A 16,020-nucleotide genomic window follows, 5' to 3' on the forward strand; every position below is an offset into this window, starting at 1 on the left:
AGGGGGGGTCGTCCCACCCCCCCCCCCTTTCCGAAAGGGGAAGCAGAGCAGCTCCTGAACGCGGGTGTCGAAAAAAAAAAAGTTCCCCGTCACCGTGGACAGTGGCGGCGGAGCCCTCGCTCGCCGGTTCTCTGCTAACTGTTGTTGGCGCTGTGTGTTGCTAGGTGATGACGCAATGACGGGGGATACAGACAAATATCTGGCCCCCCAGGACCTGCGGGAACTGGGCGACGACTCGCTCCCCCAGGAGGGCTACATGGGCTTCAGTGTGGGGGCTCGGTCGCAGAGGTAAGACGCATCACACCGGAATCCGCTCGCTCGATAGCGGCGGCGGCGGCGGCGCAAAGGGGGCTAGCACCGTTAGCGTTAGCGTTGCCCTGTCGAGCAAAACTTTTTTTTTTTTTTTTTTTTTTTTTTGGCAGAAAGAATTCTTAAAGTGTCAGTTTGCACGACCCGATGCAATGAGGGTTGCCGTGGAAACCCTTCTCGCGCCTCGAATTACGGGAACGCGTGCGAGGGAGTTCCTCCAAAGGGATATTTGATACCCGAGCGTTATTACAATGCAGTTTGTTTATCGCACGGTAATCGCCAGGTGTGTGTCGTCTTCGCCGCCGCGGGTTTGATTCCATGTCCGTGATGCGGTTCGTCAGATTCGCGTGATATTTTGGGTTTAACCCCGGAGATGCAGAAGCGGCGTCCGAGCCGAGGCGCTAGTTTTGCGGTGGAAGCGGCGTGCGCGGCGGAGCGGTGCGTCGAGGGGGGCGTGATGCCGTGATAATAATCGGGGGGGAAAAAAAGTGGTGGTCAGAGACAGGGAGCGCGCACGTGGAACCCGGTCGTGTGATGTCATCGCGGCGGCCGGTGTCTCCACCAATGGCGGCCTTCGATGGCGGACAGGATGTGGCCTTCGAGGTCACGCCCCGGCTCCGTACACGCCGGCGTCGTCGGCTACTTACATGTCAAACGCAGGATTATTTTCTTTAATCCCCACAAAACGACTCGTCATGACATACACACACACACACACAGACACACACACACACACACACATACACACACACTGGAGGTCACAGGAGGCTCCTGGGGGCTGTTGAACTTTTCGCTTCGTGTCGAGGCTGAGGGAAAATATTGACACTTGTGCAACACACTCTCCAGGGAACACACACACACACACACACACACACACACACTCACAGGCAAACACACTGCGACAGGAAATTAGAAATGTTCGATTGCGCCCCCCCCCGCTCCTTCCCCCTCGGGCAACGTTTGAGTGTGATGTTGTATTCGTGTGTGTGTGTGTGTGTGTGTGTGTGTGTGTGTGTGTGTGTGTGTGTGTGTGTGTGCGGAGCAACTCTACTTTAGAATCCTTTTAACGGGTAACTGGGTCAGAATCCAAAGCGCGTTCCGGTCAGTTGGTTTAAACATCAGACTTTTAATCGAAATCGGGGAATCGAACCCACAAACTCGGGTTTTATTTATGTCGTTTATATTTTCATGGTCGTAGTCGAACAGAAACGGTATCCTAGCAACCAAATATCACTAAAACAAATTGATTTTGACGTTCCATCGCGCCGCTGCCCAACGCTAACATTAATAACACAGGACTAGTAGTTATTACACAGTAATAGCAGTGATATAATGTAATAGCCGTTATTACATGATAATAGCATTTATTATATGGTAAGAACATTAATTGCATGGTAATAGAAGTAATTGCACATTGAAGTAGTTATATGGTAATAGTTACTACACAGTTATTATACAGAAATAGCAGTTATTACATGGTAATAGCAGTTATTATGTGTCATAGCAGTTATTAATCAGTAGCAGTCGATATACGTTAATAACAGATATTACATGGTAATAGCAGTAATAACATGTGACAGCAGTTATTACACATTAATAGCAGTTATTATGTGTAATAGTAGTAAATACACATTAGAGTAGTTATATGGTATTAGTTATTACTAGTTATTACACATAAATACCAGTTATGTGTAATAGTAGTAAATACACATTAGTGGCGTTATAGGGTAATAGTTATTACACAGTAAAAGCTGTAATTACATGGTAATAGAATTTACTACATGGTAATAGAAGTAAATACAACTTCGAGGAATGTACGGTAATAGTTATTACATAGTAATAGTAGTTATTACACAGTAATAGTAGTTATTACATAGTAATAGCAGTCATTACATGGTAATAGATGTTTTTACACGGGAAATAGCAGTTATTACACAGTAATAGCGACGGGGGGAAGGCCGCCACCGCCACCGCCACCGCTGTGTGCGCTCATCATCTCTTATTCTCTCCTCATGTGCGTTCTTAATGTTAGTCCCAAAGTCAGGTAAGGCTGAAGGCATGACGAGCCCCTCACCTCCCGACCCCCCCGCACCCCCTTCCGCCATCCACCTCCCGCTGCCTTCGCTAACACGTTTTTTTGTGACCGGGCGCCGTCTTGCCCCCCCCCCACTCCGACCCCCGCCGCCGCCGGTGCAAAAAGGCGCAGCTTGGCATCATGTCCGCCCCTCCATCACCCCCACGCCATCCAGCTTCCAGGGACCTGAACTGATACTTGCGGGCAATAGGGGGCGCTATTGCCTTCCATCAGTTTCGTCTCACGCCGCTAACTCCCGAGTGCTCGTAAAGTACTCCACCGCCCCCCCCCCCACACACACACACACACACACACACACCCGCACATGCAGTACTCGCATACTCCCAATGGGAATACTTGAATTGGTATTGTGTAATAGCGTCTTATAAATGTGTAATAACCGCTAGTTGGTGCTTTTTAAATTCAGATTATGGGTCCTTATTGCAGGATGTTTGGAGTGTCAACGCAGCGCTGGGATTTCCCAGCGTCCTTGAACGCGGCGGTCCGACGCGATTGATGGAATTGTCCGAGCGGGCGACCAGGACATTTTGTTTTTGAAATGCCGACAAGGACTTTTGTTATGAGAGGAAAAAATGGCGGATGCGACAGGCCGACGTCTCGCCGCCGCCGCCGTCGTCGTCACGTGTCGTCGCCTCGTGTTTTAACGTCCTCTTAAAATCCCACGCTTGAATTTCCCGCACTTGGGAGGCCCCAGAAGTGAATCTTGAAAAATCCAAATCAATTTCGCGGGTGATCGAAAGCTGCTAGCCGATAGCCGCTAACGCTGATGTCACCTCCGACGCGGTTGTCATGGCAACCACCCCCCTCCCCTCCACACGCCTTCATTAGCTGCTCTGCTTCACACACACACGCCTTCAAATTTCACCCTCCGGCCTCCGGGAAGCCTTCCTCCGCATCACACGTTTGGTTCTTCTTCATTTGGGCTTTTGTAGTTTTACTCTTAGAAACCAGAAATTTTGATTTATTTATTTTTGAATTTCTTTGTTTGTGTCACTGGTGTCACATTCAGGTTCCTGGAAGCTGCATGCGTTTTAATGTGATTGTGCTTGTTTTTTGCTTTTTCCCCACCCCGACCCCGACCTCTCTTCCCCGTCCTTCCCGCCTCCCATCATTGTGACGTGTGTGTCGTGGTAAACCCGTGACTTCCGCCGCGGCAACCGCACCCAGCCTGCGTTCCTTCAGTTCTGATAGGTCCAACACTCTGAACAGGAGCTCGTTCACGCGGGACAGCATGATGATCGAGGAGATCCTGGCACCCAGCAAAGAGATGGTGCGTACGCCCGCCACGCCGCCCTCGCTTTACACCTCGTTTGACGGCCGACGCACTGAACGCGATGGTGTAATACGTGTGTAATAACACGGTAATAGCATTGTAATAAGCGTGTAATAAGTGCCGGGGGGGCAACCGAGGCAAACGTTGTGAACGTAAACACCTTTAAATGTGATTACAAGCTAATTAACTTTTAATCACAGCGGTTTTTACTCCCAAGAGGTTTACCGCGCGTAGACGACTGGCATACAAGTCTGGGGTAATCTCTGGAGGGGTCCACCGCCCCCAAACGTGCTAGGCTAAACAGCGGCCAATCCTCTTACGGCCGAGCGACGCGCTTAGCTTGGACGGGAAACACACCAGCGGCCGGAGGACGGCCCGCGGATACACTTCTGCTACGATTCTGCAACTATTCACCACAACTTTGTGTGCTTTTGCAAAGCTAACGTTAGCATCCGAGCTAAATCTATGAGCACCAGGAGGTCACGGGCTTCGAAACGAATTCTGCGTACAGTTGTTTTCAAATCACCTTTACATACGCCCTGAACTCTATATATGACCAAAAAAAAAAAAAATATCCAAAAATCAAAAGTGCCGTCGAAAGCCGCTTTTTATAAAAAAAAGATAAATACACGGGTTAGATGTTGTAACGATGACGGGCTTGTCTGCTCCCCCTGCCGCTCCAGATGCTCTGCAAGGAGAAGTCTTTCATTTTAGAGCATCACAACAAGGTACTCGCGCCACCGAGTTTACTTTCACTTTCACTTTCACTTTCACTTTCGCCCCTTCAGTTTGGTCATTAGCATGCCGTTGGTCATTTTCATTTTGGCACCACAGAAGAAACTAGAAAACAAACAAAACGCCATTTTCATGTATCTTTGTTATCAATGAGTGTGATTTTAGTGTAATTACATCGTAATTACAGTGTAATTACTGTGTAATTACATACGCAACGAGTCATGTTTTGTTTTGTTAATACATATTATTTATGTGTTTATATTTTTAAATATCAACCTTCATCGGGTCATTTGGGGGTCAAACGGAGCCCCGGCCGACGCATCAACCGGGCGATTCTATTGGTCGAAATCGGCCTCGTTTTTTTAGAAATATATTGATTGATAGATTGATTGATTTTAGCGCACGCCGAAGGGCCTCCATCATCCCGTCTCTTCATTGTTTTCGGTGCACGTGCACGTGCTCGTGCTCGTCCTCTCAGTGACCCCCCTCTTCCCCCCCCAGCACTTGGCCGCCGCCAAAGAGCGAGACAGCGACTCCCTGAGGAGATACAGCTGGACGCCGGACGCCATGGACAACGTGCACCTCGTCTCCTCGCCCGTGCACTCCGGGTAAGAGCTGGGAGTGTGTGTGTGAGTGTGTGTGTGTGTGTGTGTGTGTGTGTGTGTGTGTGTGTGTGTGTGTGTGTGTGTGTGAGGAAGGGTTGCAAAGCAAAGTGGATTCAGTGTCCTTAGAGGGCTCTCGCTCTCTCCCTCTTTTTTTTACTTTCTCTCTCTTTTTTCTCTTTTTTTCTCTCATTTTCTCTCTTTTTCTCTATCTCTCCCTCTCTCTATCCCCCCTTTCTCTTCCTTTTTCTCTCCGTTTCTCAGTTTCCTCCCTCTCCTCTTTTCTCATCCCCCTCTTTCTTCATCTCCCCTCTTTTTATCCTCCATTCTCATCCTCTCTTTCTTTTTCTCTCCCTCCCTCTCTCTTTCTATTCCTTCACCTCCCCTTCTCTCTATCCTCCATTCTCACCCTCTCTCCCTTCTTTTCTCACCCCCTCTTTTTATTTTTCTTTCTCCTTCCCTCTTTCCATTTCTCTCCCTTTTTTTCACCTCTCTCCCTCTCTCTTTTTCTCTTTCCTCCCTTTTTCTTCCTCTTTCTCTCCCTTTCTCAGTTTCCTCCCTCTCTTCTTTTCTCATCCCCCTCTTTCTTCATCTCCCCTCTTTCTATCCTCCATTCTCATCCTCTTTTTCTTTTTCTCTCCCCTCTTCCACCCTTCTCTTTCTCTCTCTCCTCCTCTTTTTCTTTATCTCTCCCTCTCTCTATCCTCCATTCTCATCCTCTCTCTCTTTCTTTTTCTCTCCCTTTTTCCACCCTTCTCTTTCTCTCTCTCTCCTCCTCCTCTCATTTCTTCTCTCTTCAATCATCCTGAATGGGTTTCCCCTCCTCTTCTCTCCTCCCTCCTTTATCTCCATCCTTCTCTCCCCTCCGTCTTCCGCCTGAGTCGCGGCGTCGTCATCCCTCGCTCCGGAAGATCCACCAAAAACGTCCCGCCGGCTCTCGATCCGCGGCGCCGCTAAATGCTAGCTGGCTAGCCCGACGTCTCTTTCCTCTCCTGTCGTTTCCGAACGAACGAATGAACCAACGCATCCGCGAATACGTCCGTGTGTCGGTGATGTTTTTGGGGTTCGGGGTTTTGTCGGTTGGAGGTCTGACCCGTGATTCCTGCGCTGCTTTGTCGCCCCGTCCTGCAGCGTTTCCTCGCCGCTCCCGCAGTACGACAGCAGGTGACTCGGCCGTGATTGGTTGTCGTCTTTGTGACGTCACGCCTCCCTCACCTCTAACAGCCATGTTTGTCGTGCCCTCACATGTGAAACCGTGACCCGACGTGTGTGTGTGTGTGTGTGTGTGTGTGTGTTCCGTTAGCCTCCCAATTGATCTGAGCGACGTCCAGCATTTCGTCCGGACCGGCGCCGCATCAGTTGGGCGGGCGCCGTCCGATGGGGGGGGGGGGGGGTCGGGGTGGGGGGGGGTCCCAACTCAGTGGGGTCGCGACCTGTCGACACACACATCCGAATTTGAAAGTTGGAATTTAATTCAAAAAGTGAAGAAGAACGTTTCTAATTTTGTACTGTGCATTTTATTTCATTTTATTTTACAGCTTTTTTTTTTTTTTCGTAATTTTCAATGGATATTTCGCACAACAAATCTAACTTAAAAAGCAGTGAAAATGAACTTTTTATTATATTTTATTTTATTTTTCAACTTTTTGTTATTGTTTTACAATATGTTCTGCACAACAGATCACATTTATTAACAAGCTACGAAAAAGGAAATTTATATTTTCATGTATTTTACTGTTTAACTTTTTTTATTTTTTTATTTTATGCCTAAACTTTTTTCATTTTATTTTCATTTATTCATTTTCGTTAATTTTCTAACTTTTTTTCATTTTCCGATGAATTTTTAATGGCCATTTGGACAACAGATTCAGTAAAACAAACATGGAAAAATGACATTTTTATTTTATTTTATTTTATTTTATTCCTAAAATATTTTATTTTATTTCATTTTTATTTTATCTCATTCCTAACCTTTTTCTGTTTTTCTTTTTTTCTCAATAGACATTTGGCAAACCAATTAGAAAAATCAGTGAAAAATTGCAGCTTTATTTTATTTTATACATAAACATTTTTCTAATTTCTGATTCATTTTAATGGACATTTAGACAACAGATAAGATTTAACAAACAGTGAAAAAATGACTTTTTTATTTTGTTTTATTTTATTCCTAAAATGTTTTCCTATTTTTTTGATTCATTGTCAGAGTACATTTTTTGTCATTAATCAGTTTTTTTCATGTTTATATTTCAACATCTGGTTTTATTTTTTTATGATAATGATATACAATAACAATTATAATGAGCTCAGACACACATTAAAAACAGAAATAAACATTGTTAAGATTTCAGACATTTTGCATTTGTTTTGAAAAGCTGAAGATGAGAATATGATCTATAGGATCTAATTAAAAATAAACAAAATAACAAAATAACCCCCTCCCCGACCCCATGTTTGGACCCCCTAAGTTCACACGTGTGACGAGACTCTCCGTTCGACTAACACGACTCAGTTCAACCGTGCGCGCGTGTGTGTGTGTGTGTGTGTGTGTGTGTGTGTGTCCTGTAGAAGTTAAAACACCTCCCTCCGCTCCGGTGTCTGCAGGTTCCTGGTGAGCTTCATGGTGGACGCCCGCGGCGGCTCCATGAGGGGGAGCCGCCACAACGGCATGCGCATCATCATCCCGCCGCGGAAGTGCACGGCGCCCACGCGGATCACGTGCCGGCTGGTCAAGAGGCACAAGCTGGCGTCGCCGCCGCCCATGGTGGAGGGGGAGGGCCTGGCCAGCAGGCTGGTGGAGGTGGGACCGGCCGGGGCTCAGTTCCTCGGGTGAGTCGTCTTTTTTTGGGCTAAATAGCGCGTTTATAGTGCACGTTTTGTTCCCAGAGTGTGAGCGCGCTTGTGTGTGTGTGTGTGTGTGTGTTGTCGTGAAAAAAACGGCGTCCTCCTGCGGAGGTCACATGGGCGAGGGGCGGGGCCTGACGCCCACCTGACCCCCACCTGCCAATCACAGCTCAGCAGCTGATCAGACTCTTTTATTCCTGCAGCAAAACTTGGCAACGACACTTTTGATTAAATCAAATCACAGTGATAACACACTTAGTAACAATAACTTTAACACTTAGTAACAGTTATGAGTAAGTAATAACAATTATGACTAAAAACAGTTATAACTAGTAAACACAGTTATGACTTAGTGAAAGCGGTTATGACTTAGTAAAAACACAGTTATGACTAAGTCATAGTTATGACATCATTAGAAACAGTTATGATGAAGTGATAACATAGTTATGACTTTGTAGTAAAGTTAAGAGTAAGTAATCAGTTATGATTCATGATTTAGTAAACACAGTTATGGGCAAGTAATAACACAGTCATGACTATGTAAAAGCAGTAATGACTTAGTAATAACAGTTAGGACTAAGTACAAGTGGTTCTAAGTCATAACACAGTTATGACTTGGTAAAAAAAAGTTGTGACTTAGGACTAAATGTGAAGAGCACAAAAACCTATTTATGACTAAGTCATAACATAGTCAGGACTTAGTAAAAGCGGTTATGACTTAGTAATTACAGTTATGAATAAGTCATCAGTTATGACTAAGTAAAAACAGTTAGGACTTAGTAAACATAGTTACCTGTAAGAATTACGCAGTTATGAGCTGGTAAAACACAGTTATGACTAAGTAAAAGCAGTTATGACTTTGTAATAAAAGTTATGAAGAAGTAATCGGATAGGACTAATGATTTAGTAAACAGTTACGGGCAAGTAATAACACAGTTATGACTAAGTAAAAGCAGTAATGACTTAGTAAAGACCGTTATTAATAAGTAATAACAGTTATGACTAAGTACAAGTGGTTCTGACCAAGTCATAACACCGTTTTGACTTGGTTAAAAAAAAGTTATGACTTAGTAATAAAAGTGAAGAGTAGGTAAAAACACAGTTATGACTAAGCCATAACTGTGTTTCAACATGTAACACATAACTAACTATGTTATGACACATAACTGTGTCATAACATATTTATGACCTAGTAATAACAGTTAACAGTCATTGGAATTGACCAGTGAGTTTGTCCAAAAACGTCCGAAACCCGAAGATCCTCAATATATTTTCATAAAAATAAACCGGCTGCGATGAGCCGGGATTTAACAACTCCGACTTTTGCGTCTTAGAAGCGTAAACAGAACCGATCGATTACGGCCGATCAACAATCGGCGTCTGGAATGGGTGAAAATGATATTTGAGAATGATTTGCTCATGCTTTACAGGAGACTTTTTATTTTTTATTTCACATCAAAACATCCTGTTTATACCCGTCCCTTTATAATTATCATTATTATTGATTCCTGCACTGTTTCTTCATACATTCATTTTCCCGCCTGAAACTCCACCCTTCTGCAATCCACTTCCTGGATTCTGCACCGAAACATCCGACAATCGCCGCCATCTTGGCCCCGATTGGTCCGTTTTTCCCGCCCTTCCGGGTTCCAAATCTCTCGGTGGCCGTCGCCGCCGGCAACCGCCGGCCAATCAAGGAAGAGTCTTCCTCTGGCGGCTGCAAAACAGAGCTCTCTGAGTGTTTTCACTGACTCTGCAACTTTGGGTGCTTGCGCGTGTGTGTTGTTTGCGTCCATCTGTGTGTGTGTGTGTGTGTGTGTGTGTGTGTGTGTGTGTGTGTGTCTCTCTGTCTTGTGGACACAGTAAACTCCATCTTCCCAGAAAGCTGCCAGCCCTTAATGAAGGCGAGAGCCTGGTTAGTCCAGTGCTCCAGCTCGGACCCAGAGGGACTAGATTTGTTGGGTAGGAACCAAAACATCTGCTCCGTCCTGTTCCCCCTCTGACCACCACCGCCACCGCCACCGCCACCGCCACCTCGCCCAAACACACCCACCGCCACCGCTATCCCCGCCCCCTCACGGGTACGACATGAGGCTGAGTCATGCTGATGGACACGATTACTTTTCCCATCTTCGTCTGTTTGATTTTTGGGCTTTTTCGTTTGCGCCGCGAGGTGTTTTCGGGAAGCTAGATGCTTTCCGAGCGTCGGAAATGAGGCGAAAATCCCGGAGAAAATCCCTTCTGGGATGATCTGAGAATTCGCGGTGTTTTTGTATTGTTTTTGTTTTCTCTTAGTTCTTCCTAAGACTGCAAAAGTTAGCGTTTGATTCCACGGTATGTTCCTTCCGGGACCTTCCTTCCGAGATCACTGGCCTCCTGGCTAAAATCTCAGGCAGAGAATGCTACGCTCATGTTACTCTGATTATGCTAATCAGAACACAAGGTGTTTGCTAACAGTTGGCGACCTGATTTTGCACCAGGATGCTAATTATTAGCGCCGCCATGTTTCCACTCCATCAGACCCATTACATAAGGTAGCGCGGGACAGCGCTAACGTCCGCGCAACTCATGCGGAGAATGAAGTAGAACTCAAACATACGACGCTAGCACTAGCGCCAAACACCAGCTAGTTCTCTGAATGTTAGCAAGCAGTTAGACGCTACAGTTTGGCCTCTGCACTTATATCTTATTATTGATGTAAGTTTGATTGACGTGGATGCGTTTTTCACGCCGCTCTGGGTGTTTTAACGTTTTCCTGGTTAGCGTGCTAGCCTCGAGTTAGCCCGCGCCCGAGTGGGAAGTTGCTGCTTTGGACTTTGAAAGCTAAAACGCCTCGCAAACAAGGCAAGTGCGACGCCGGCTGCTGCCTCCGCCGAAAATACACCAACTGGACGTTTGACTTCCCGCCTCGCGGCGCCGCTTCCATCGTGCCTGGATGGGAAATCGCGATAGAGTAACGCGTGCTCGGTGTGATCCGGAACATGGGACCCAATCGATAATCAATAAAGGGTTTAAGAAGAACCATGTCATGTTTTCTTTTTGTTTTAAAAGGGCTGCGCAGCTTTCTTCACCCCCCCTACCCCGCCCACATCCATCCCATGGCTTCCGTCATCGCAGAACGGCGCCATCTTTCACGCCTCCGTCTCTGAGACCATCGAGCATACGTGTCTTGCATACTTTCTGTTGTGGGCGGGGCTTAAAGGAGATCATCGGAGATGTTCTCACCGCCATCGTAAACAGCCGCCCTCACCTCGCGACTCCAACCCGGATGTATTCGCGGAGGTGTAAATTTGGATATCGAGTGTCGCCCCTTGCCTTCGCAGGCCCGTCATCGTGGAGATCCCGCACTTCGGCTCCATGCGTGGGCAGGAGCGCGAGCTGATCCTGCTGCGCAGCGAGAACGGAGAAGCCTGGAAGGAGCACCTGTACGACTGCAAGACGGACGACCTCAACCAGCTGCTCAACGGGATGGACGAAGGTGCGGCGGGCGGACACGTGACCGTCCATAATTAGATAGATCAGGCGAAGGCGGATGCTTATTCGTCAAGTGAAGCTAAGCTATGCCAGAGTGCGGTAGCTGAAAGCGGCGTCGTGCTCGTTGCAGAGCTGGACAGCCCCGAGGAGCTGCAGAGGAAGAGGATCTGCCGTATCATCACCAAGGACTTCCCGCAGTACTTCGCCGTGGTGTCTCGGATCCGACAGGAGACCAACCAGATGGGACCCGAGGGCGGGACTCTGTGCAGCCGAAGCGTCCCATTGGTTCAGGCGTCGTTCCCCGAAGGGGCGCTGACCAAGAAGATCAAGGTTGGACTGCAGGTGAGTGGACCGGAGCCCCGCCTCCTTTTGGGGGGTAGCGGGAAGGAAGGGACACTAGGTCACATCTCCTCCCCCATAGGCCCAACCCGTTCCCGATGAGGCGGTGAAGAAAATCCTGGGCAACAGAGCAACCTTCAGCCCCATCGTTACCGTGGAGCCCAGGAGGAGGAAGTTCCATAAGCCCATCACCATGACGATCCCAGTCCCGCCCCTGTCCGGGGAGGGTCTGACCAACGGCTACAAAGGAGACTGTACCCCCTGCCTGCGCCTCCTCTGCAGCATCACAGGTGGGCGCGAGGAAGGTGGACATACGGCCGCAATCTTTTCACTGCCGTTTGTACAACTTGTACTTGTATGCTTGCAAGTACCCTTCACTGTTTCTTGCTCTTACCGTCCGCTAGGCGGCACCTCGCCTGCCCAGTGGGAGGACATCACGGGAACGACTCCCCTCACCTTCATCAACGACTGCGTCTCCTTCACCACCAATGTTTCTGCCAGGTGGGGACGCCGCCTCGAACCGCTCGCTCAGCGATGACCCCCGCTCGACCCCGTCGCTAATTCCGCCGCCGCCGCCCCGCACAGGTTCTGGCTGGCCGACTGTCACCAGATCCCGGAGACGGTGGGTCTGGCTACGCAGCTGTACCGCGAGCTGATCTGCGTGCCCTACATGGCCAAGTTTGTGGTGTTCGCCAAGATGAACGACCCCGTGGAGTCCAGGCTGAGGTGCTTCTGCATGACAGACGACAAGGTGGACAAGACCCTGGAGCAGCAGGAGAACTTTGAGGAAGTGGCCAGGAGCAAAGACATAGAGGTGCACCTTCTGAAGTAGCTTTATCTCCAACGTTGTGAGTCCAGACTCCTCAAATGGGTACTCGATTGGAGTAAAATGAACAATGTGGTTACCTCAGGATGGACAAAATGAGGTGGTGAGAGCGGCAAGCCTTTGCTAGGACCTTGGCTCTGACCTTGTCATGTTCCCTCAGGTCCTGGAGGGCAGGCCCATTTACGTGGACTGCTACGGCAACCTGGTACCGCTGACCAAGGCTGGTCAGCAGTTGCTTCTTAACTTCTACGCCTTCAAGGAGAACCGGTTGCCTTTCTGCGTCAAGGTAGGGGTCAGCGTCCTCCCGCCGTCCTTGCCATGACCAGGGATTCCCTCATGCCGGGGGAGGTCACCTCGGCCGCCGCCACTCCTCTGTCAGACCACAACCCCGGGGTTTAACCTACTTCCCTTTGCCAAATGATGTCACGCCATCGATATATCGAGCAATCCATTGACCTCATGATCTCTGTGATCAATCCCTCTGGATGGCCCGGAGGTCACGTTTTTGGCGCTTTTCCAATGTATTTGATGGGATGACGTAAGAGCTCGTACGTTTGAGTTGCTCAATTTGAGAAAAGAATGCCCGATGTGTCCTCGGCCTTCCACCGGTTCCTAACTCTGGAGATGTGCAGAAGAAGGGAAATAGTCCTTTGAGGGATCGTCTTCTTAACGGAAACTCTTCATTCTAAGATAGGCTACCTTCTGTCCCATGCAGTTCTAACGTCACCTCACTTTTTGTTACCCTTCCACCTTCTTCGGACACCGAAAAAAAGTCAAGTATTTTGAAGTTTCCCTCTGCGGTACGAGCGTCGGCCCCCTGAAGACTCGCGGACGTACGGACGGGACGCTAGCGCGTAAAGTAGCACGATGTTCTCTCCGCAGGTAAGAGATCCCAGCCAGGAGCCTTGTGGTCGCCTCACTTTCCTCAAGGAGTGCAAGACCGCAAAAGGCCTCCCGCAGACGGCCGTTTGCAACCTGAACATCACGCTCCCCGCGGTGAAGAAGGTAAGGCCGCTCTCTGTCGTCACTTCCATGAACCCACGCCCCCCCCAACCTCCAGGGTAGTGTCCGTGACCCGTAGCTTTGACAAAGACAGAGTTAGACTTTGGCCAAAAAACGCCGCCACTGTGTCTTTTATCTGTTTAAGGCTTCCCTCTACGTACGCCGGTTACCCACGCGGCGGTTTCTCCTCATTGGCTGTGTCATTTTACTCCGATCGACCTCCTCATTTGGATGGACATGCTTTTTTTTTTTTTGGCTTTTTGGCTTTGTGCTTGTTTTGCTCCGAGGCTGGCTTCTACTGGCTTGACTTCCTTTGCTGTGTTTTCGCTACCGGCGCGTCTTCTTCCATTTGGTGTTTGTTCTTTGTGTTTTTTTTTTTTTTTTCTTTCTTTTTTCGTTTGCTACCGCGGCCTCTCCTCCGAGCGGCAGCTCCTGTCGATCACTCCTTTTTCACACCCTGATGTTTCTCCCTCCCTTCCCCTCCTGCTTTCCATTATGTTACCACCCACTCCTGTTTCTGCAATGCATCTTGGGAACCAGGAAATGGATTCAGATGCCGAGGACGAGGTAAACCGCACCTTCCCCACCATGTGCTACCCTGTGCTAGATCTGTAGCGGCCCTGCTCTGCTTACCCTAGCCTTATTCTCTCCGCTCCTTCAAGGGAAACTCCAGGTTTCCCTTGTCCAAGGCGACCTTAAGCTGCTCAGTTTTGCATGATAAGCCGTAGATCCGATAAACTTTATGCCGTATCTTTATCCCCCTGCGTGGCGATTTAGGGATCCCTGCACCGTCCGCTAGCAAAGATTATCGACTAACTGAAACCTCGCAGTAGGAGCGTCACGTCAGAATATCAGACACGAGTGCGGGGGAAGCTCTTAAAGGAGAATCCCCGGCTTCTCTTGTTCCCCTAGCGACCGGCTAACCTACCCATCACTGTGTCTGTTTGGATTCGACGTCACTTAAGGCGCCGAACGAACCCCGGCGGCTCCCAGGTGTTCGCTAGGACTGATAGCTTTCTTGTGTTGTTTGCTATTGTTGCAGACTGAAAAGCCAGAGCGACGTCATACCTTTGCATCTCTGGCCTTACGTAAGCGCTACAGCTATCTGGCCGAGCCCGCACTGAGTGAGTTTGCCGTTTTCACTAACAAAACCAATGAGTATGATAATGCCGACTGTCGCGGGTTAGCTAGCTCACTAACAACCGAGCCAAACAGTAGTGGAATCAATGCCTTTCTCTTTCCATACACGACATGCACCGTCCACATGCTTGTTTTCCGACATGGTACATACTTTTGCATGGGTTCATGAGTGGTTCCTCAATTCTGTGTGCTGTGCCTGCCTGTGCTGTGAGTCCCGCTTTTGTTTTGGTTTTTTTTTTTCCGGGGTTTTCCTTTGTGTCATCGATTTTTGGTTGTTTTTTTTTTTTTTTCCTCCCCCCCCATTTCCACCGCTGAGTTTGAGGAGCCAGACAGTCTTTCTTTGACTTTCCGGAACGAGGACGTCAGGCATTCGGGAAGGTGGTCAAAGAAATACCCGGTTGTTGTTGTTGTTGTTGTTGTTGGGGTTTTTTTTGTTTTTGGTTGATTTTCTTTCGGCTTTGTGACGATGCAGCGTCAGGAAACGCATCTTGAGTTTGGCTGCGTTTGATTTTTTTTGTTTTTTATTTGTCCTCCCTTCACCATCTCCGCTTGGCACCGATGATTCCAATCGTTGGCATGACAAAATGGAGGCCGGACATCTTGGAAGTCACATTTTGTCATCGTTCATTGGTAATGCAATCACGGGGAAATGGATCGTCCCGCGGCCCTTGGCTCTGTTTGTACCACAGTGTCTAAACGGTCTTTCGGGGGGGAATTTGTCATTTTTGGTCGTTTTGGACCAAACAGATAAAAGGCACTTTGAAAAAAAAAAAAAAAAAAAAAAAAAAAAAATGAAATTTTGAGCCAGAATCCATTTGCTGGTTTGTAGATCACCTGAACTCCAAAGAGAGAAGTTGTTTTTGTGTTTTTTTCCGTGTCGACCCCGTTGCATTTGTCCCGCCATCGTTCTGCCACCGGCCGTGACTCGGCCCCCATTATCTTTGGAATTTTGTTTTTTCGCTGCTACGTGTGCCTCCCCTTCAGTTCATACATTTAGCGTCTAACTGCTGTCGGCGGCTCAGTCGTCCTCCGGTCCCTCATTTCATTTCACGGCACTCAAACGTGTTACCCGAGCGCTTCACGAAACTGCTGTTTTTCCTTCCCCGGGGCTCGTTTATGCTCACGTTAAGGTACGTAAACTGCCCGCGTACCTCCCGCGGTAGCTTTAGCGCTAGCTCTACCCGTTTTTGCTCGCGTCCGAGCAAAAACGAAGACGGCGGCGGTGGAGGAGCCGCTGATAAAAGAAAGACGTGCAGCCGTTGAGAACAAAACGGCAAGTGGACGAAGAATTCTTGTCCCTTTTACTGGTCACACTCGGTTATACCGCCTAACGTTGCACTTCCGTGGGCTACGTGTACGCTAGCTAGCTCCCTCGGAACGTACG

General features: G+C 48.3%; 1 protein-coding gene across 1 annotated transcript in view; it reads left to right on the forward strand.

Annotated features, from left to right (window-relative positions):
- LOC147215404 (ankyrin-3-like) overlaps positions 1 to 16,020 on the forward strand; it is an 82,781-nt gene that overhangs the window by 46,953 nt on the left and 19,808 nt on the right. The window contains exons 26-40 of the mRNA XM_086140128.1: positions 165 to 288; positions 3,572 to 3,674; positions 4,361 to 4,405; positions 4,914 to 5,020; positions 6,146 to 6,178; positions 7,616 to 7,840; positions 11,179 to 11,333; positions 11,460 to 11,671; positions 11,751 to 11,958; positions 12,073 to 12,169; positions 12,254 to 12,482; positions 12,655 to 12,780; positions 13,377 to 13,499; positions 14,037 to 14,063; positions 14,539 to 14,620. Of these exons, the coding sequence (XP_085996254.1) occupies positions 165 to 288; positions 3,572 to 3,674; positions 4,361 to 4,405; positions 4,914 to 5,020; positions 6,146 to 6,178; positions 7,616 to 7,840; positions 11,179 to 11,333; positions 11,460 to 11,671; positions 11,751 to 11,958; positions 12,073 to 12,169; positions 12,254 to 12,482; positions 12,655 to 12,780; positions 13,377 to 13,499; positions 14,037 to 14,063; positions 14,539 to 14,620 (1,896 nt within the window). The remainder of the gene's footprint in view (positions 1 to 164; positions 289 to 3,571; positions 3,675 to 4,360; positions 4,406 to 4,913; positions 5,021 to 6,145; positions 6,179 to 7,615; positions 7,841 to 11,178; positions 11,334 to 11,459; positions 11,672 to 11,750; positions 11,959 to 12,072; positions 12,170 to 12,253; positions 12,483 to 12,654; positions 12,781 to 13,376; positions 13,500 to 14,036; positions 14,064 to 14,538; positions 14,621 to 16,020) is intronic.

The sequence above is a fragment of the Fistularia commersonii genome, chromosome 32 (assembly GCF_037954325.1).
Source record: "Fistularia commersonii isolate RoL2024-O1a breed Wild chromosome 32, RoL_Fcom_v1.0, whole genome shotgun sequence".
Taxonomy (NCBI): domain Eukaryota; kingdom Metazoa; phylum Chordata; class Actinopteri; order Syngnathiformes; family Fistulariidae; genus Fistularia; species Fistularia commersonii.